Consider the following 21054-nt stretch of genomic DNA (forward strand, 5'->3'; position numbering starts at 1 on the left):
AGTGAGAGAGGTCAAAAGTGCAACTGGTCTGGACAAGTGGCTGAGTCCCACGCTCTGGATTCCTGGTGTCACTTGTTCCTATTGGCAACCACTTTATTGCCAAAGAACTTAAAGAAGCAGAAAAAAAAAAAAATCTAAATGTTGCTCCCATAACATCATCAGCTCTACAAAGTAACCATAATATGAAAGCTGTTTCTTACAGAATGGTTGAAAAAAAATAAGAACATTTTCAGCAGTTCCAGCAACAACAATTTTGAAAGGGTATTCTAGTGCAAAAATAAAATACTCTAATTTATTAGAACATGTGATTTTTGCCCAAATGTCCCTTGCTATCTATGTGCTTAACCCTACAAAGTGGAAAAACAGCTAAAGTCTCTGTTAGGAGCCTCAACACTTTGCAATACCTAAGCAGTTTACCGCTGGATCACCATTTAGGAGCAATATATGTATGTATCTGCCAGTCACCTGTCCTGCTACATGTGTAGCTATTCATTTTACATCCTTCGCATTGATTAACCTCTTTGTTTCCGAGAATTTTAGAGAAAAACTTGCACAGTAGTACCAGAGAATATTTCAAATTATTTTCTATCACTCCTTTTAAACAGAAATAGAGCCTTTGTTTTTTTTTTTTTCATTTTATATTTGCTGTAGTGTAGAGACTACCCTCCTACCTGACACCTTCCTAATCTCTACCTGATCCCTCCCAGGCAGCTCGTTAACCCTCCTGCCGGCCACTCTTCCCCACCACCTTTGTTATTGGCAGTCAATCTTGTGTGCTTTTGTTTCTTGTAAACAAATAAAGACATGTTTATGTTGATTGGAAGTTTAAAGGGACATGTTTTGTATATATGGATAGTATATATCCATAATTCGTTTCAAAGGACCTTACAAGATACATATTTTAAGAGCAATTAAACCTATTATGTGATTTGCCAAACAAATTGAGCTAACACATTGCCTTCTTTCCCTTGATTGTGTTCAGTAATTGTTAGGGTATAAATAAGGTGCTGTAAGAAATCTCTCTGTAGTATGTAACTGGGTTCAGGCAATTAGCAATTTTATGAGGAGTTACAATTTGATTTTAACTTCTTTACTTTATTCCATCTAAACCAAAATACATTTTTGTCTTTGTACCATTTTCTCACTTCTTTTGGGGAGTCCTGTTTGACCATAAACCAGGTGCTTATGAGCAAACAGCACCTCCTGTACATAGCATCAGCTATACTGCCTTGCTTGTGTGAATGGTCAGTAAGTCTTGTACTGCACATTTTAATACTAGTTCATTGATATTATTGATTTTTTTTTAAATTCTAGTTTTATGTTGAATCCAATCTGTAGTTTTTTCACTCAAGTCTGTATTTTAGTTGATAAAATAGTGCTTGGTTTGCTAACTTTGTAGCTTCTATGCTGAAGTGATCAGTGATACTCTAACATTGTTCAAAGATGTAATGTTTTTACAGTGTATGGCATTCTGAATACATTATCTGTCCACTTATGGTCATCATTCTTTAACGCAGTCACTTAATTTAATATGTTGTGACCATCATTAGTTTTCATTCCACTCCTTTTCTCCCCCTCATTAATTTTGTATGTTTTAGTGCCTTTAGAAGGAAGTAACTTTATTTGATTGTGTCTTCAGCATACATTATTGTAATGGGATTTCAGAGGATGAAAGAACCTTTTTTAACCAACTCGCATTTATTAGGTTTTCTTTTCTATCTCTGAAGGCAGCAGTCTCCCTGGAATGACGAGAAGCGCCCAGGATCAAGGCTACTGTCAGCTCTTAACAGGTGACTTTTTTATAGTTCTTTCTTCAATTTATAGTCCACCTTTTAGACTATACGTTCCCCTAAATCAAATTAGGACTATTGGGAATGACCCAATGTAATACTTGTCCATCTGGACTGTCCATCTCTTGAATGAATTACATTTAGGCGCAATTATAAAACATTTTAATGTTTTACAACTGTGAAAGCTGGAACCTTGAGAAGCAGATGTCATAACTATCATAATGCATCCACATTTGCTTCAGGAAGACCCCCAGCCCCATAAGAGAAACCCCATATCTGGGAAACATACTGTTCTATACGAGTTTTTTCAATTAATCATGAAAAAATTGTGAATGAACCCCTGTTTTGTCTGTAATACATGGCAGTGATTTAAAGGGATACTGAACCCACATTTTTTCTTTCATGATTCAGATAGAGAATGCGATTTTAAGCAACTTTTTAATTTACTCCTATTATCAATTTTTTTCATTCTTTTGGTTTCTTTATTTGAAAAAGCAGGAATGTAAGCTTACGAGTCTGCTGATTCTTGGGTCAGCACCCTGGATAGTGCTTGCTGATTGTTGGGTACATTTATCCACCAATCGGCAAGCTGTACCCAGGTGCTGAACCACAGATGGGGCGGCTCATATGCTTACATTCCGTTTTTTCTTCTTCTTCAAATAAGGATACCAAGAGAACGAAGAAGAATTAACTGGAGTAAATTAAAAAGTTACTTAAAATTGCATGCTGTATCTAAATCATGAAAGAAAAAGATTGGGTTCAATATACATTTAAACCCTTGATTGGCCTAAATGCACTCTGTCAAACAATTGTTTAACCCCTTAGTGACAAGACAATTTTTCAATTTTCTTATCGTTAAAGGGACACTGTAGTCAGAAATGAAATCACAATACAATCGTAATATACATATAAATATATCTTTTTCTAAAGTACCTTCTTTACCAAATATGTTTAGTTTATAAAATATTAATATTGGAAATATTGATTATTTCCAAACCTACTTCTAAGTCAGCCGTTACGGATTCCCAATCCGTGCTGACAACTGCAGTTGAAACATGGCGTCTTTGTTAAATACTGCGCATGCGCGAGTTAGCGCAGCGTCACATCCAACGTCCATCTGCAGATACATAAGGCGAGGATGAAGTAATTTGGGCTTCAGTGATCAGAAATGCGCATGCGCGATCGAGACTAATTTATGCGCATGCGCATTAGTGACGATTCTGCCAATAATTTTATGCATAGGCACGCAATATAATTGGTTAGTGATGTTATGTAGATAATGGCGAAAACGGTGGGCTGGATATGCTTACGTCATTACTGCAAAATAATTATAGAAAATAAAAGGTATGGATGCTTCGTTTTTATTAAAATAAAGTACAGTAAGTTTTCATATATTATTATTTAATAGAATATTGTATTATTTGGTATGTATATATTAAACAAAAGTAATCCTTTAAGGACCAGGGCTATTTTTACATTTCTGCTGTGTTTGTGTTTAGCTGTAATTTTCCTCTTACTCATATGCTATACCCACAAATATTATATACAATTTCTCTTGTTAAGTGTATCCAGTCCACGGATCATCTGTAACTTGTGGGATATTCTCCTTCCCAACAGGAAGTTGCAAGAGGATCACCCACAGCAGAGCTTCTATATAGCTCCTCCCCTAACTGTCATATCCAGTCATTCTCTTGCAAGCCTCAACCAAGATGGAGGTCGTAAGAGGAGTGTGGTGTTTTATACTTAGTTTCTTCTTCAATCAAAAGTTTGTTATTTTTAAATGGTGCCGGAGTGTACTGTTTATCTCAGGCAGTATTTAGAAGAAGAATCTGCCTGCGTTTTCTATGATCTTAGCAGAAGTAACTAAGATCCATGGCTGTTCTCACATATTCTGAGGAGTGAGGTAACTTCAGAGAGGGAATGGCGTGCAGGTTTTCCTGCAATAACATATGTGCAGTTAATATTTTTCTAGGGATGGAATTTGCTAGAAAATGCTGCTGATACCGAACTAATGTAAGTAAAGCCTTGAATGCAGTGATAGCGACTGGTATCAGGCTTATTAATAGAGATACATACTCTTATAAAAATGTAATATAAAACGTTTGCTGGCATGTTTAATTGTTTTTATATGTATTTGGTGATAAAACAGTTTCCTTAGGCTTCCCACTGTTGCAATATGAGTGGGAAGGGCCTTTTTTAGTGCTTTTCTGTGCAGCTAAAAATACTGACAGAGACATTCAGCTTCTTCCTGCATGATCCAGGACTCCTCTGGAGGGCTCAAAAGGCTTCAAAGTCGTTTTTTAGGGAGGTAAAAAGCCACAGTAGAGCTGTGGCAGTTGTGACTGTTTGAAAAAAAAATAAAAAATAAAAAAAATAAAACATTTTTGTCTTTTATTATTCAGTTTTGGGTATTAAGGGGTTAATCATCCATTTGCAAGTGGGTGCAATGCTCTGCTAACTTGTTACATACACTGTAAAAATTTTGTTAGTGTAACTGCCTTTTTTCACTGTTATTTCAAATTTTGACAAAATTTGTGTTTCTTAAAGGTGCAGTAACGTTTTTTATATTGCTTGTAAACTTGTTTAAAGTGTTTTCCAAGCTTGCTAGTCTCATTGCTAGTCTGTTTAACCATGTCTGACACAGAGGAAACTACTTGTTCATTATGTTTGAAAGCCATGGTGGAGCCCCATAGGAGAATGTGTACTAAATGTATTGATTTCACCTTAAACAGTAAAGATTAGTCTTTAACTATAAAAGATATATCACCAGAAGATTCTGACGAGGGGGAAGTTATGCCGACTAACTCTCCCCACGTGTCAGACCCTTCGCCTCCCGCTCAGGGGATGCACGCTAATATGGCGCCAATTACATCAGGGACGCCCATAGTGATTACCTTGCAGGACATGGCTGCAATCATGAATAATACCCTGTCAGAGGTATTATCCAGGTTGCCTGAATTAAGAGGCAAGCGCGATTGCTCTGGGGTTAGGAGAGATACAGAGTGCGCAGATGCTGTAAGGGCCATGTCTGATACTGCGTCACAATATGCAGATCATGAGGACGGAGAGCTTCAGTCTGTGGGTGACATCTCTGATTCGGGGAAACCTGATTCAGAGATTTCTAATTTTAAATTTAAGCTTGAGAACCTCCGTGTGTTGCTTGGGGAGGTATTAGCTGCTCTGAATGACTGTAACACAGTTGCAGTACCAGAGAAATTGTGTAGGCTGGATAAATACTATGCGGTACCGGTGTGTACTGATGTTTTTCCTATACCTAAAAGACTTACAGAAATTATTAGCAAGGAGTGGGATAGACCGGGGGTGCCTTTTTCCCCACCTCCTATATTTAGAAAAATGTTTCCAATAGACGCCACTACACGGGACTTATGGCAGACGGTCCCTAAGGTGGAGGGAGCAGTTTCTACTTTAGCAAAGCGTACTACTATCCCGGTTGAGGACAGTTGTGCTTTTTCAGATCCAATGGATAAAAAATTGGAGGGTTACCTTAAGAAAATGTTTATTCAACAAGGTTTTATTTTACAGCCCCTTGCATGCATTGCGCCTGTCACTGCTGCGGCGTCATTCTGGTTTGAGGCCCTGGAAGAGGCCATCCATACAGCTCCATTGACTGAAATTATTGACAAGCTTAGAACTCTTAAGCTAGCTAACTCATTTGTTTCTGATGCCATTGTTCATTTGACTAAACTAACGGCTAAGAATTCCGGATTCGCCATCCAGGCGCGTAGGGCGCTATGGCTTAAATCCTGGTCAGCTGACGTGACTTCAAAGTCTAAATTACTCAACATTCCTTTCAAGGGGCAGACCTTATTCGGGCCTGGTTTGAAGGAAATTATTGCTGACATTACTGGAGGTAAGGGTCACACCCTTCCTCAGGACAGGGCCAAAGCAAAGGCCAAACAGTCTAATTTTCGTGCCTTTCGAAATTTCAAGGCAGGTTCAGCATCAACTTCCTCTGCTTCAAAACAAGAGGGAACTTTTGCTCAATCTAAGCAGGCCTGGAAACCTAACCAGGCCTGGAACAAAGGCAAGCAGGCCAGAAAGCCTGCTGCTGCCTCTAAGACAGCATGAAGGAACGGCCCCCTATCCGGCGGCGGATCTAGTAGGGGGCAGACTTTCTCTCTTCGCCCAGGCGTGGGCAAGAGATGTTCAGGATCCCTGGGCGTTGGAGATCATATCTCAGGGATATCTTCTGGACTTCAAAGCTTCCCCTCCACAAGGGAGATTTCATCTTTTAAGGCTATCTGCAAATCAGATAAAGAGAGAGGCATTCCTACGCTGTGTGCAAGACCTCCTAGTTATGGGAGTGATCCATCCAGTTCCGCGGACGGAACAAGGACAGGGTTTTTATTCAAATCTGTTTGTGGTTCCCAAAAAAGAGGGAATCTTCAGACCAATTTTGGATCTAAAGATCTTAAACAAATTCCTCAGAGTTCCATCTTTCAAAATGGACCTACCCATCCATCCTACCCATGATCCAAGAAGGTCAGTACATGACCACAGTGGACTTAAAGGATGCCTACCTTCACTTACCGATTCACAAAGATCATCATCGGTTTCTAAGGTTTGCCTTTCTAGACAGGCATTACCAATTTGTAGCTCTTCCCTTCGGGTTGGCTACAGCCCCGAGAATCTTTACAAAGGTTCTGGGCTCACTTCTGGCGGTTCTAAGACCGCGAAGCATAGCGGTGGCTCCGTATCTAGACGACATCCTGATACAGGCGTCAAGCTTTCAAGTTGCCAAGTCTCATACAGAGATAGTTCTGGCATTTCTGAGGTCGCATGGGTGGAAAGTGAACGAGGAAAAGAGTTCTCTATCCCCACTCACAAGAGTCTCCTTCTTAGGGACTCTTATAGATTCTGTAGAAATGAAAATTTACCTGACGGAGTCCAGGTTATTAAAACTTCTAAATGCTTGCCGCGCCCTTCGGTAGCTCAGTGTATGGAGGTAATCGGCTTAATGGTAGCGGCAATGGACATAGTGCCATTTGCGCGCCTTCATCTCAGACCGCTGCAATTATGCATGCTGAGTCAGTGGAATGGGGATTGCACAGATTTGTCCCCTCTGCTAAATCTGGATCAAGAGACCAGAGATTCTCTTCTCTGGTGGTTGTCTCGGGTACACCTGTCCAAGGGTATGACCTTTCGCAGGCCAGATTGGACAATTGTAACAACAGATGCCAGCCTTCTAGGTTGGGGTGCAGTCTGGAATTCCCTGAAGGCACAGGGATCGTGGACTCAGGAGGAGAAACTCCTTCCAATAAATATTCTGGAGTTAAGAGCGATATTCAATGCTCTTCTGGCTTGGCCTCAGCAACACTGAGGTTCATCAGATTTCAGTCGGACAACATCACGACTGTGGCTTACATCAACCATCAAGGGGGAACCAGGAGTTCCCTAGCAATGTTAGAAGTCTCAAAAATAATTCGCTGGGCAGAGTACCACTCTTGCCACCTGTCAGCAATCCATATCCCAGGCGTGGAGAACTGGGAGGCAGATTTTCTAAGTCGTCAGACTTTCCATCTGGGGGAGTGGGAACTCCATCCGGAGGTGTTTGCTCAGTTGATTCATCGTTGGGGCAAACCAGAGTTGGATCTCATGGCGTCTCGCCAGAACGCCAAGCTTCCTTGTTACGGATCCAGGTCCAAGGAACCAGAAGCGACGCTGATAGATGCGCTAGCAGCGCCTTGGTTCTTCAACCTGGCTTATGTGTTTCCACCGTTTCCTCTGCTCCCTCGACTGATTGCCAAAATCAAACAGGAGAGAGCATCGGTGATTCTGATAGCACCTGCGTGGCCACGCAGGACTTGGTATGCAGACCTAGTGGACATGTCATCCTTTCCACCATGGACTCTGCCTCTAAGACAGGACCTTCTGATACAAGGTCCTTTCAATCATCCAAATCTAATTTCTCTGAGACTGACTGCATGGAGATTGAACGCTTGATTCTATCAAAGCGTGGCTTCTCCGAGTCAGTCATTGATACTTTAATACAGGCACGAAAGCCTGTTACCAGGAAAATCTACCACAAGATATGGAGTAAATATCTTTATTGGTGTGAATCCAAGACTTACTCATGGAGTAAAGTAAGGATTCCTAGAATATTGTCTTTTCTCCAAGAGGGCTTGGACAAAGGATTATCAGCTAGTTCCTTAAATGGACAGATTTCTGCTCTGTCTATTCTTTTGTACAAGCGAATGGCAGAGGTTCCAGACGTACAGGCATTTTGCCAGGCTTTGGTTAGATTTAAGCCTGTGTTTAAACCTGTTGCTCCCCCGTGGAGCTTAAACTTGGTTCTTAAGGTTCTTCAAGGAGTTCCGTTTGAACCCCTTCATTCTATTGATATTAAACTTTTATCTTGGAAACTTCTGTTTTTGATGGCTATTTCCTCGGCTCGGAGAGTCTCTGAGCTATCTGCCTTGCAATGTGATTCTCCCTATCTGATTTTTCATGCAGATAAGGTAGTTCTGCGTACCAAACCTGGGTTTTTACCTAAGGTGGTTTCTAACAAGAATATCAATCAAGAGATTGTTGTTCCATCGTTGTGCCCTAATCCTTCTTCAAAGAAGGAACGTCTTTTACATAATCTGGACGTAGTCCGTGCCTTGAAGTTTTACTTACAAGCTACTAAGGATTTTCGTCAAACATCTTTCCTGTTTGTCGTTTACTCTGGACAGAGGAGAGGTCAAAAAGCTTCGACAACCTCTCTTTCCTTTTTGCTTCAGAGCGTAATAAGCCTAGCCTATGAGACTGCTGGACAGCAGCCCCCTTAAAGGATTACAGCTCATTCTACTAGAGCTGTGGCTTCCACCTGGGCCTTCAAAAATGAGGCCTCTGTTGAACAGATTTGCAAGGCTGCGACTTGGTCTTTGCTTCACACTTTTTCAAACTTTTACAAATTTGATACTTTTGCTTCTTCGGAGGCTGTGTTTGGGAGAAAGGTTCTTCAGGCAGTGGTTCCTTCCGCATAATCCTGCCTTGTCCCTCCCATCATCCGTGTACTTTAGCTTTGGTATTGGTATCCCACAAGTTATGGATGATCCGTGGACTGGATACACTTAACAAGAGAAAACATAATTTATGCTTACCTGATAAATTTCTTTCTCTTGTAGTGTATCCAGTCCACGGCCCGCCCTGTCCTTTTAAGGCAGGTCTAAATTTTAATTAAACTACAGTCACCACTGCACCCTATGGTTTCTCCTTTCTCTGTTTGTTTTCGGTCGAATGACTGGATATGACAGTTAGGGGAGGAGCTATATAGCAGCTCTGCTGTGGGTGATCCTCTTGCAACTTCCTGTTGGGAAGGAGAATATCCCACAAGTTATGGATGATCCGTGGACTGGATACACTACAAGAGAAAGAAATTTATTAGGTAAGCATAACTTATGTTTTTTCTCGCCATTAAATGGACTTTCTAAAGATACCATTATTTTCATCATATCTTATAATTTACTATCATTTTTTATAAAATATGATGAAAAAATTGACAAAAACGCACTTTTTCGAAATTTGACCTCCAAAATCTGTTACACATCTACAACCACCAAAAACACCCATGCTAAATAGTTTCTAAATTTTGTCCTGAGTTTAGAAATACCCAATGTTTACATGTTCTTTGCTTTTTTTAAGTTATAGGGCAATAAGTACAAGAAGCACTTTGCTATTTCCAAACCGTGTTTTTTTTTTCAAAATTAGTGATAGTTACATTGTAACAATGATATCTGTCAGGAATCCCTGAATAACCCTTCACATGTATGTATATATATATATATATATTTTTAGTAGAAAACTCAAAGTAATGATCTAGGCCCATTTTGGTATATTTCATGCCACCATTTCACCGCCAAATGCGATCAAATAAAAAAATCGTTCACTTTTTCACAAACTAGGTTTCTCACTAAAATTATTTACAAACAGCTTGTACAATAATGGCAAAAATAGTTGTAAATGCTTCTCTGGGATCCCTTTTGTTCAGAAATAGCAGAAATAAATGGCTTTGGCATTTTGCTTTTTGCTTTTCAGTTATTAGAAGGCCACTAAATGCTGCTGCGCACCACACTTGTGTTATGCCCAGCAGTGAAGGGGTTAATTAGGTAGCTTGTAGGGTTAATTTTAGCTTTAGTGTAGAGATCACCGCCCAACTGACACATCCCACCCCCTGATCCCTCCCTGACCCCTCTCAAATAGCTCTCTTCCCTCCCCCACCTCACAATTGTCAATGCCGTCTTAAGTACTGGCAGAAAGTCTCCCAGTACTAAAATAAGTATATATATATATATATATATATATATATATATATATATATATATATATAAATAATCTGCAGTGTAGGTTCCCCCCAACCTCCACGATCCCCTCCCAAACAGCTCTCTTAACCTCCCCCCTCTTCCAATTTGCAACCATCTTAGGTTCTGGCAGCTAGCTGCCAGTACCCATTTTGCAATAAAATTGGTCTGTTTTTTTTTTGTTTTTTTTTTTAAATAATCCCATTTTTTCCATAGTGTAGCTACGGCAATCCTCTGTGGTACTCAATACCTACACTGGATGGGCTCTCTACTGGATAGTGCTGCATCTGCACTGACATAGATTGGCATGCCTGGTAAGCCAGTGGAGGGATGCTGCGTAAGGCAAGTGCATTTACTCAGTATAGACACAGCCCAGAGGCAATTTGTTGGTACTCTGACACAGGTACACTATAGCCAGGGGAATTAACCTGCTCTTCTCATGACACACTTTTTTTTTCTATATCATGTCCCTAATGGTTCTATCAATATTGGGAACACTATCAGGGAAGCCTCTGACCCTTTACAGGCCTCTGACAGCTTCAGAGGTAATGTTTTGGGCACTTTTAAAATCTGTGTGTCGCCCTTTAAGAAAACAGGCAATTGCTTAGTGCAAGATGCGGTTTTGTAGTGGAGGCTCCGGTTAGGCTGGGGAACATGTTTTTGTAATCTTTTATGGCGTTATTATGCTTGGTGCACTATATTTTATTTAGATGGAACCAAAAGTGCTTTTTCCTGACTACAAAGACACCGGTTTTGCTCCCGGGGGTAGCTCTGCCCCCTCAGTATTCCCACTCTTTTTCTCTATCAATCTGGAGCCTCAGCAACTAGATTTCTACTACAACAGTTGGGTCCTGATTCTAAACGTATTTCCAGGGCCTGCCAGTTCCAGGAAAGGGTTGAGTACCCATACAGTAGCTACTTAAGGGCTTTTAAGCTTATTACACTGGGAAATTGTATAATTGTCTGAGGGAGTGTTACATAGTGTAGATGGCTCTCTACCAGGTTTTCTCTAAACTGCTTATTATATAAGATGTCATTGTATACTGTTATATTGGTAACAACATAAAAAAAAAAAAAATCCGTCCCCACTGAAATTTCTATAGGGGAGTCATTTTCTGATATCCCTTTAGCTACATATATTTGTTTATTTTGAAAATCTGTTCCATTATGCCAGGTCAAACAAATCTGTGAGAATTGTGTATTTCAGATTTTGCATGCAAACCAAACACAACCTTTCACTTCCTAGAGAGAAGTTGGCCCAATACTTGTCACTCAGGGGGATTCTACTGATTTTACTCCTGAATTTAAAAGCAGCCTGTACAAAATTGTGACAGATTGTTTGGCGGCAATCCCCAAACCAAGTAAGCGTTTGATCCTGAGGACGCAAATAATAATAGTTCTGATGGAAAATGGTCATTAGATGAGCAGGAGCCTGTTCCTGATTCTGAATATGCATTTAGATTTAAAGTGGATCATATCTGCAACTTATTGCAGGAGGTATATTAGAGACTCTAAAATTCCTGAGGAAAAACCTGCTGAAAAGAAGCCTGTTTACCAGTTAAATATTGTTTTCAAAACTCCACCACAAATTCCACAGGTGTTTCCGGTCTCTGATTTAGTGTCCGACTATATTACTAGGGAAAGGAAAAAGCCAGATGCACCTTTCACTCCTTCCACAAGGTTCAGGAAAATGTACCATATTCCAGAACAGGATGTGGAAGTATGGGAAACTATCCCTAATGTTGATGGTGCTATTTCCACTCTCACCAAACGTACGACTATCCCTATGGAGGAAATTGTTTAGAGGCCCAATGGAACTCAAATTAGAGTATTTCGTAAGCAAACTCTCCAAACATGTTTTTTTACTTAGACCAGCTGTTTTTCTCACCTGTGTGGCGGTATATGGAACACTATGGTGTGACTCCCTAGCCAAAATGGTTGCGGAAAATTCCTCTACTGAGGATTTACAAAATTGCATTAAAGCACCTAAAATGGCTCAAGCATTTAGCTGTGATACTGTAATGGACATTATTAAGATAAAAGTAAAAATTATGTCTATGGCAGTGCTCACAAGGAGATCCTTATAATTACAATTTTGCAGACATATCTAAAAATAGACTAATGACTTTCCTTCCAAGGGAAGATTCTATTCGGTTCAGACTTGGACTCTGTTATTAAGACAGTTACTGGTGGGAAAGGAACATTTTTTCCTTAGGATGAACAATTCAAAAGAAAGAACAGAAGAGGAAATCAGAAGTCATCTACTTTTTAGAAACCTGAGCCCTCCAAGTCAGCCTTGAAGCCTGGTTCTTCATAGTCAAAGAACAAGCAATATAAAATTTCCAATACCACCACTAAATCAACATGAAGGTTCGGCCCCCAAACCAGAATCTGTTCTGGTGGGGGCAGACTGAGTCTCTTTCAGGAGGCTTGGTGCAGTTCAGTCCAGGACCTCTGGGTTTGAAATATCTTTTCTCAGGGTTACCAGATAGGCTTTTGTTCTAGACCTCCTCGAGGACGATTCCTTCTGTTTCATGTCCCCAAACTTCAGTCAAAGGTGACTGCCTTTCTACACTGTGTTCAGGAATTAGAGGATATTGGGGTAATTATCACAGTACCTGTATCTCAACAAGGTCTAGGGTTCCAATCTATCCATTGTCCCAAAGAAGGAAGGGACTTACAGACCTGTCTTAGATCTAAATACTCTAAACATGTTTGTGATAGAGACCATTCACACAATCTTGCCCTTAATTCAATGGGGTCAGTTTATGACTACAATAGACCTTAAGGATTCATACCTGCACATTCCTATTCACAGGGATCGCTATCAGTTCCTGAGGTTTGCATATATGGATAAACACTACCAGTTTTGTTTGCCTTGGCTACAGTTCCACGCATCTTAACAAAGGTGCTACATGCTCTGTGAGTGATGATCAGAGATCAGGGGGGTTTCTATTGCACCATATGTGGGCGACATACTGGTGAAAGCTCTTTCTCTGTCGGTAATCATCACTCATACTCGCAAGCTTCTATTATTTCTTCAAGACCATGGTTGGAAGATCAATGTTCCTAAAAGCTCATTATATCCGGGCAGGTAAAAGCTAGAGAGAGCATGTTTCTCCCTGCAGAATACTCCATTGCCGTCTGTAGCTAAGTGCAGGGAGTTAGTGGGTCTTATTGTAACCGCTTCAGACATGGTTCCTTCTGCTCGCTTTCATTTACATCCCCTTAAATTATCCATGCTCAGTCAGTGGTCAAAGAATTATCTACATTTGGACCAACAAATCACTCTGGATTTATCCATCAGACAGTCTCTGTCTTGGTGGACACATAGTCCTTCTTTGACCCTTGGGGCATGTTTTCTTCTTCCTTCATGGACCATTGTCACAATGGATGCTAGTCTGTTAGGCTGGGGGACAGTCTCCAATTCTCGAAGAGCGCAAGGAGTTTAATCTCCTTTAGCAGTAAGGTTACCAATAAACATTCTGGAACTTCGAGAAATTTTTCAAGCTCTTCAGGCTTGGCCCCTGTTGAAGGAGGAAAAATGTTTCCACTTACAGTTGTACAATATCACAGAAGTGGCCTATATCAATCATCAAGGAGGTACCCACAGTCTACTGGCCATTCAGGAAGTCTTTCAGATTCTTTCCTGTGCAGAGTGGAATCAATTATCCCTGTTAGCGATTCACATTCCAGGTATAAACAACTAGGAAGTGGACTACCTCAGCCTTCAGTCAGTCCATCCAGGAGAATGGTCTCTCCATCAGGACGTATTCAATCAGATTGTGATCAAAAGGGGCCTACCAGACCTAGATCTGATGGCTACCCACTTAAATCACCAACTTCCAAAGTACTGTGCAAGATCAAGCGATCCAAGGGCTCACATGGTAGATGCCTTGGTATGTCCATGGGAATTCAATCTAGCATAACTATTTCCTCCGTTTGTTCTGCTCGGATCAAACAAGAGTCAGCATCAGTAATATTGGTTGCTCCAGCCTGGCCCTGCAGGACATGGTATGCGGACCTAGCACAGATGTCCTCAACACCTCCTTGGCATCTTCCTCTGAGACCAGACCTGTTATCATGAGGTCCTCTTTTTCCATCAGGATCTCAAATCTCTAAGCTTGAGGTTGAACGCTAGTTTGGAGACATAGAGAATTCTCAGATTCTGTGATTTATACTCTGATACAGACAAGGAAACCTTTGACTCAAAAGATTTACTACAAGATTTAGAAAGCATATTTTGTGTGGTGGAGCTCTAAAGCATTTTCTTGGTGTTCCTTTTGGATCCCGAACATTCTATAGTTCTTGCAAGATGGCTTTGACCAAGGTTTATCAGCTAGTTCCCTGATAGGTCAAATTTCTGCTTTATCTGTTCATTTTCATAGGAAGTTGGTTAAACTTCCTGATGTTCAGACCTTTGTTCAGGAGTTAGTTAGAATTAGCCCAGTTGTAAGACCTATTTCTCCTCCCTGGAATTTGAACCTAGATCTTTCAGTTCTTCAATTTCCCCCTTTTGAACCAATGCACTCCATTGACTTATAACTGTTGTCTTGTAATGTACTTTTCTTGTTAGCTATCTTTACTGTGATCCTCCTCTAAGGGTAAGAAAATATGATTTTCTTTCTAAAGTGGTTTCTACTGATAACATCAATCAAGAAATTGTTGTTACTTCTCTTTGTCCAGACCAGAGCTTTCCAAACTTTTCATGATGGTGACACACTTTGTAGACCTACATCATTTCGCGACACAGTAATTTAGTTGTACTAGCAAAAAGGAGACGGACACATACATAAATTATATAATAACAAAATGTATTTACAAGTAACAGTAAGTATGTGCAAGAATTAATAACACCAATAGCTACTTACTATTTTAATGGGATGTATGAGGTTGATGGGTTGAACACAGTTTCGGAATATTTGGTGGAATATTAGATAAAGACACTCGCATTTCATCATCAAGCATTTTTAAGCTTCCACTTCCTATCCATATATCAAGAGCAGGAGCAGCAATGCACTACTGGGAGCTAGCTGCAAAAAAATCCCACTGACTTCTGCTCAGTGTTTAAGCTGCCACCCTCAGAGCTCTGTGAGTCCGACTGACTACTGCCCGCGCTGCAAGCACACAGCTGTCCCACTCACTGGCTACACTTGCAGTCACGAGCCAATTAAGGAGACTACACGTGCAGTCAGAAGCCAATGTGCCGCCAAAGCCGCCAATGGTAATAGTTTCAGTTCCCACTGAGCTGTGCCAATTAGTTAAGATGATCTGTGACCCACTAGGTATCAATCACGTATTAACCATGTGATATGCGTAGCAGCCAAGTCGAAAGTCAGAAACCAAAAAACTATTTAAAAAATAAATAAATAAATTTTAAAAAATTTGTGCTGAAGCAGGGACACACCTACACACTGCTGCCGACACACTAATGTGTCCCGACACACAGTTTGGAAAGCACTGGTCCAGACCCTGCTAACTCTAAGGAAAGATTGTTACATAATCTGGACGTAGTCAGAGCCTTGAAGTTTGATCTCTAAGCTACTAAGGAGTTCAGGAAGACTTCTAGTTTGTGCATTACTCTGGCACTCATAAAGGGGGAAAAATCTACTTAAGGTAGTGTTTTCATCTTGGCTTAAACAGGTGATTTACAAGGCTCACTTGGTGGCGGGTAAGTTGTCCCCTAAATGTATTACAGCTCACATGACGACCAGTGGTGTGTGTATGTGTGTGTGTGTGTATATATATATATATATATATATATATATATATATATATAAAATATTAATATAGTGCTGATTTCACAGAGGCAGAACTCACTGAATTTTCTAAGAAAAGGGGAGGAACCTGGAAAATCCCAGAGAGATGAGAGATGCCTTCTATAGAAAGCAATGAGCTCTCTGGGATTCAAAATTTCACATGGGAGAAGGAAGGTTATTGGAGAACCCCTGGGGCTGATATAAGTTTGCATCAATTCCAAATTAAACTGACATGTTTTCACAACAATTTAACTTGCCTTTGTCTATATTTTACTATATATTACTGTGAGTTAAAATAAGGGTATTGTGAATTTTGAACAAACTTCACCTGACTTGTGAGAGAGCTTCAGACATACCCTGGGAACTCCCCGGTTCGGTCCAGGGAACTGCCCTGTCCCTCTCATTTTCTGAAACTAAGTTTACAATGTTTAGTAATATAAAATGCAATGCACAAAGTCAAAGTGTAACAAAACTGTCATATCATGCAGTGCTATATTGCACTGGGCTTGTCTCTGCTTCACATACATAAATGAGAGAGATCTCACTGTGCTAGAGAGTTCCGCTCTTTTTTCATCTGAAAATTCAGGGAGTTCGGCCTTTGTTAAGTGTAAAGTGCAATTTCTTTATAAGCTTGAGAATCTTTGAATATTTGGGCCTCGATGAGACAAGAGCCCAATAAATTAATCTGGCAAAATTGAAGATGTGAAACCCCCATAAATTGTTTCAGATAGAGCATACATATTAAACCACTTTCCACTTCACTACTATTATCTAATGTATTTCATTCTCATGGTATCCTTTGTTGAAAAGCATAACTAGTTAGGCTCAGGTGCTGAGGTGGCTGCACATATATACCGCTCATCATTGGCTTACCAATGTGTTCAGCTAGCACCCAGTATTGCATTGCTGCTCCTTCAATATAGGATACCAGGAGAATTAAGCAAAATTGATAATAGACGTAAATTGGAAAGTTGTTTTAAATTGTAGACTATCTGAATTATGAAAGAAAATGTTGGGCTTCATGCCCCATTCACAAGATACCGGATAATTATGTGGAAACCAATACAGAGCAAAAATGGCAAAATTACCTGTGTCATTTAAGTACAGAAAAGCATATGTCCATAAGGGGTTAAATTTGTGTTCAGTATGTGTTTTATAGGGTGAAGAGAACGGAGTGGCCATTTGTACAACTTGGAGCTACATATGTGACCACATATCCTTCCAAAACCACTTAGATGCTTGTATGTTTAATACATGTCATGTGCTAGACTCCACATCAATACCCTCCTCACCCTTGCCACAACCACCACTAGGTGTTGTTGCAGGAACGAGGATATATGAAGAGACCCATTGGGTATGGCAATGGCACTGTGACATGAGATATTAGACAGGGCAAGGGTGCAATAGTATTGCTTGTAGGAAATTGGGTTTGTGGAAATATGTTGCATAGCGTTGGAAAAGGGTTTGGGTGTATCGGGGTTGTCATAGTTGATGACATATTTTATAAAGAGACTATTCCCTACCATCCATACACACCTAAGGAAGGGGGAGGAGCCCTGAAACACGTTGTGTGGATATTCAACCTGGCCAGGCAAACAGTTATGTGTCGATTTATGAAGCAGTGGATGCTGCTTCCGACCCACTCCACTTCAGGTCCACCTGAAGTGGAAGTTAAGAAACAGCCGTCGTAAGACGGCTGCTCCTTAACTCGTCCGCCACCTCTGAGGGGGCGGACTGCAATCATCCCTATCAGATATGATTGGGATGATTGACACCCCTTGCTAGTGGCCGATTGGCCGCAAATTTATAGGTGGTGCATTGCACAAGCATTTCACAAGAAATGCTAGTGCAATGATAAATGCCGACAGCGTATGCTGTTGGCATTTATCGATCTGCGGCGGGCATGATCCGCTACAGCGGATCATGTCCGCCCGCACAATGGTAAAACGGCCCCTTTGTCTCTTGTTTTATGTATTCAGCCTAATGTATTACTAGCTGAATTGATTTATTTGCACACATTGTTTGTATTTATATATCCATTTATATATCCATTTTTCTTTGGATCGATTTTATCTTTGTTTTATGTAGTGATTTTATATATATTAATTGTCACAGTTTAATAAATTATATATTTTTTGTTATTTGTCTTCTCTTTTGGTGCTGTTTTTATAGTAGAGGTTAATTCTTATTTAGGATGGCAGATTTAGAGAGAAGTACTTTTAATATTATAGTTTTATTTCTAATAAATAATTTATCCATTCATCATCACCTAGTTTTTGGTTGTACGTATATATTTAGGGTGCTCTCGTTAATTTATTACTTAGATAGATTAGAGGAGGTTGATGCATCTGGTGGGATGTTTGGTAAGAGGGTGTTAGAGGATAGATAGATACAATGTGGAGAGAAAATGCTTTTTAGGTTCCACATATGGTGAAGTTGTTGAAACCTTGTCCTTGGAGCATCTAAGATGAGGAGCAGGGGATATAAAAGCTGGACTTTATGCCACCTCAGGAAGGAGACGACTTGTAACAGAGAGTGTGTATCCAGAATCATTTTATGTAACAACGTGTACATTTTAGAACTCACAATAGGCCAATGCTCATTCCTCAACTTTAAAATTAAACTCGGCTATGGCCTTTTTGAGGTCAGGAATGTCTTAAAGGGGCACTCAAGTCAAAATTAAACTTTCATGATTCTGATAGAGCAGGCAATTTTAAACAACTTTCCAAGTTACTTTCATTAGCAAAATGTGCACATTCTTTTTATATTTACACTTTTTGAGTTACCAACTGAGCATGTGCAAGAATTCACAGAATATACGTATATGCATTTGTGATTGGCTGATGGCTGGTACGTGATACAGGAGGAGTGGAAATAGTCATAACTTTGAAATTTGGCAAAAAATAAATAAATTGCTAATCATTTGAAGTTCAGACTAAAGCCCCGATGTTCAAAACATTGACGGAAACTGCTTCGATAGCCTAGTTAGTATCGTAGCCCAGTGGTCTGTCAGAATATTTTTTAAAAAGGGGCATGTCTGAGCAATGCCGGCGAGTCAATAGGAGCATGACGTCACAGACCACATCTACAACATTCCTGCTTGTCTGCATATTACAGTGGAGGGGGGAGTCCTATTTGAAGTGCGCTCACTGAAATTAAAATAAGTTTTAGTGTAGGCACACTTCAAAAAATGCTCTGGGACCTAAGTTTTACAACGCCTACTCTTTAAAGGGCCACTAAACCCAAAATCTTTCTTTCATGATTCAGATAGAGAATAGAAATTTAAACAACATTGCAATTTACTGCTATTATTTATTTTGCTTCATTTTTTAGATATCCTTAGTTGAAGAAAAAGCAGTGCACATGGTGAGCCAATCACACGAGGCTTCTATGTGCAGCAACCAATCAGCAGCTACTGAGCATATCTAGATATGTTTTTCAGCAAAGAATATCAAGAGAATAAAACTAATTAGATAATAGAAGTAATCTAGAAAGATGTTTACAATTGCATTCTCTTTCTAAATCATGAAAGAAAAAATGTGGGTCCCATGTCCCTTTAACTAACTCAGACAATGTTGTCTCGGCAACTGATTGCTGGTGAGACAAACATGGCCACTACCTTCCTCGCAACCTGCACTTCTCTGCTTTGAACATATCGACCTTGTGTCAGTGGCCAAAGCAAAGTGCAGGCTACTTTCATTAACATACATTGTTAACTCCCCCTGAACGCCTATAACTACGTCACGCTTAAAGGGACACTGAACCTAAAATTTTCTTTTGTGATTCAGATAGAGCATGCAATTTTAAGCAACTTTCTAATTTACTCCTATTATCAAATTTTCTTCATTCTCTTGGTAACTTTATTTGAAATGCAAGAATGTAAGTTTAGATGCCGGCCCATTTTTGGTGAACAACCTGGGTTGTTCTTATTGATTGGTGGATAAATTCATCCACGAATGAATAAGTGCTTTCCAGGTTCCTGAACCAAATAAATAGCTTAGATGCCTTCTTTTTAAAATAAACATAGCAAGAGAACAAAGAAAAATTGATAATAGGAGTAAAATTAGAATGTTGCTTAAAATTGCATGATCTATCTGAATCATGTAAGAAAAAATTTGGGTTTAGTGTCCCTTTAAGCTATCCTCCCCCTGCTCCACCTCCCTACCTCCCAGCGACCGCCTACAGCTACACTCCCCCTACCCTGCCCAGCTAGCTCCTCCAGACCATCTACATCACGAAGAACCTAAAAAACCCTGGAATGCCCAGCTAAGTCCCTAATAATGCCTACACTGACGTCATGTCTAAACAACACTTCCCTGGAACGCCCATCTAACTGCCTATTGTCAAAAAATAAATAACTATAATAAACTATACTATAAGTAATAAACCTCCTTATTCTAACTATGAAGCTATGTCGCTACAGTTATCATCAATGTTTAAATAATGTGTCATGGAGATGCGCTAAAACGCCGGTGGCTCACTGCTGGAGGATTAGCAAAACTTCCTCGGCCTATCCGTCCTCTTGAATCTCAGTGCCAGACCGGAATTTGAGTCCCAGGGGTGTTGATCGAGTAGTCCCAGGGGTGTTGATCGAGTAGGGTGCAAGGGATCAAGTCGATCTTTTAGTATGTTGTCTGCAATTTGATGAGGCACTAAGTGAAACTACTTGTTTGGGGGTGCTGGCTTCTGGAAGAATAGGGGATACTTCAAATCTGGTACCCCATTCCTCCTTAAGGTAGCACCCCCCTAACAAGAGGTGCCTCATCCAATGGCCGACAACATACTAAAAGACCAACTTGATCCCTTGCACCCTACTCAATTTATACCCCTTTTAAGAAGCAGCGGACCAGGGGCTCAATTCCGGTCCAATGCTGAGTTCCAGGAGTAGGGATAGGCCTGAGAGGTTTTGCCGGCGTTTATCTCTTCTCCATGACAAAATATGCATTGTCGTGTACAATGTAGAATATTTTAATTATTGGAGATAACCTAAAAGGGATTTAATAATTGCTTGCTATTATTTCTAACATACATATATTTTTGAAAATATATTTTTATTTTTAAAATAATATTAAGCAAACATTAAATCAATTTAAAGTTATCTAAAATAATTTAAACAATATGCATTGTACATGACTATTCATATTTTCTCTTGTAAGGTGTATCCAGTCCACGGGTTCATCCATTACTTGTGGGATATTCTCC

The 21054-nt window shown here is 40.0% G+C and overlaps 1 protein-coding gene across 2 annotated transcripts in view; it reads left to right on the forward strand.

The window, feature by feature from the left end:
- CRTC3 (CREB regulated transcription coactivator 3) overlaps nucleotides 1–21054 on the forward strand; it is a 668286-nt gene that overhangs the window by 403394 nt on the left and 243838 nt on the right. Inside the window, exon 5 of one of the 2 annotated variants that reach the window (XM_053717740.1) lies at nucleotides 1728–1790. The exons of the other annotated variant lie outside the window; for it this stretch is intronic. Coding sequence (XP_053573715.1) covers nucleotides 1728–1790 — 63 coding nt within the window. The remainder of the gene's footprint in view (nucleotides 1–1727; nucleotides 1791–21054) is intronic. 2 annotated transcript variants of the gene reach the window in all.

The sequence above is a fragment of the Bombina bombina genome, chromosome 6 (assembly GCF_027579735.1).
Source record: "Bombina bombina isolate aBomBom1 chromosome 6, aBomBom1.pri, whole genome shotgun sequence".
Taxonomy (NCBI): Eukaryota; Metazoa; Chordata; class Amphibia; order Anura; family Bombinatoridae; genus Bombina; species Bombina bombina.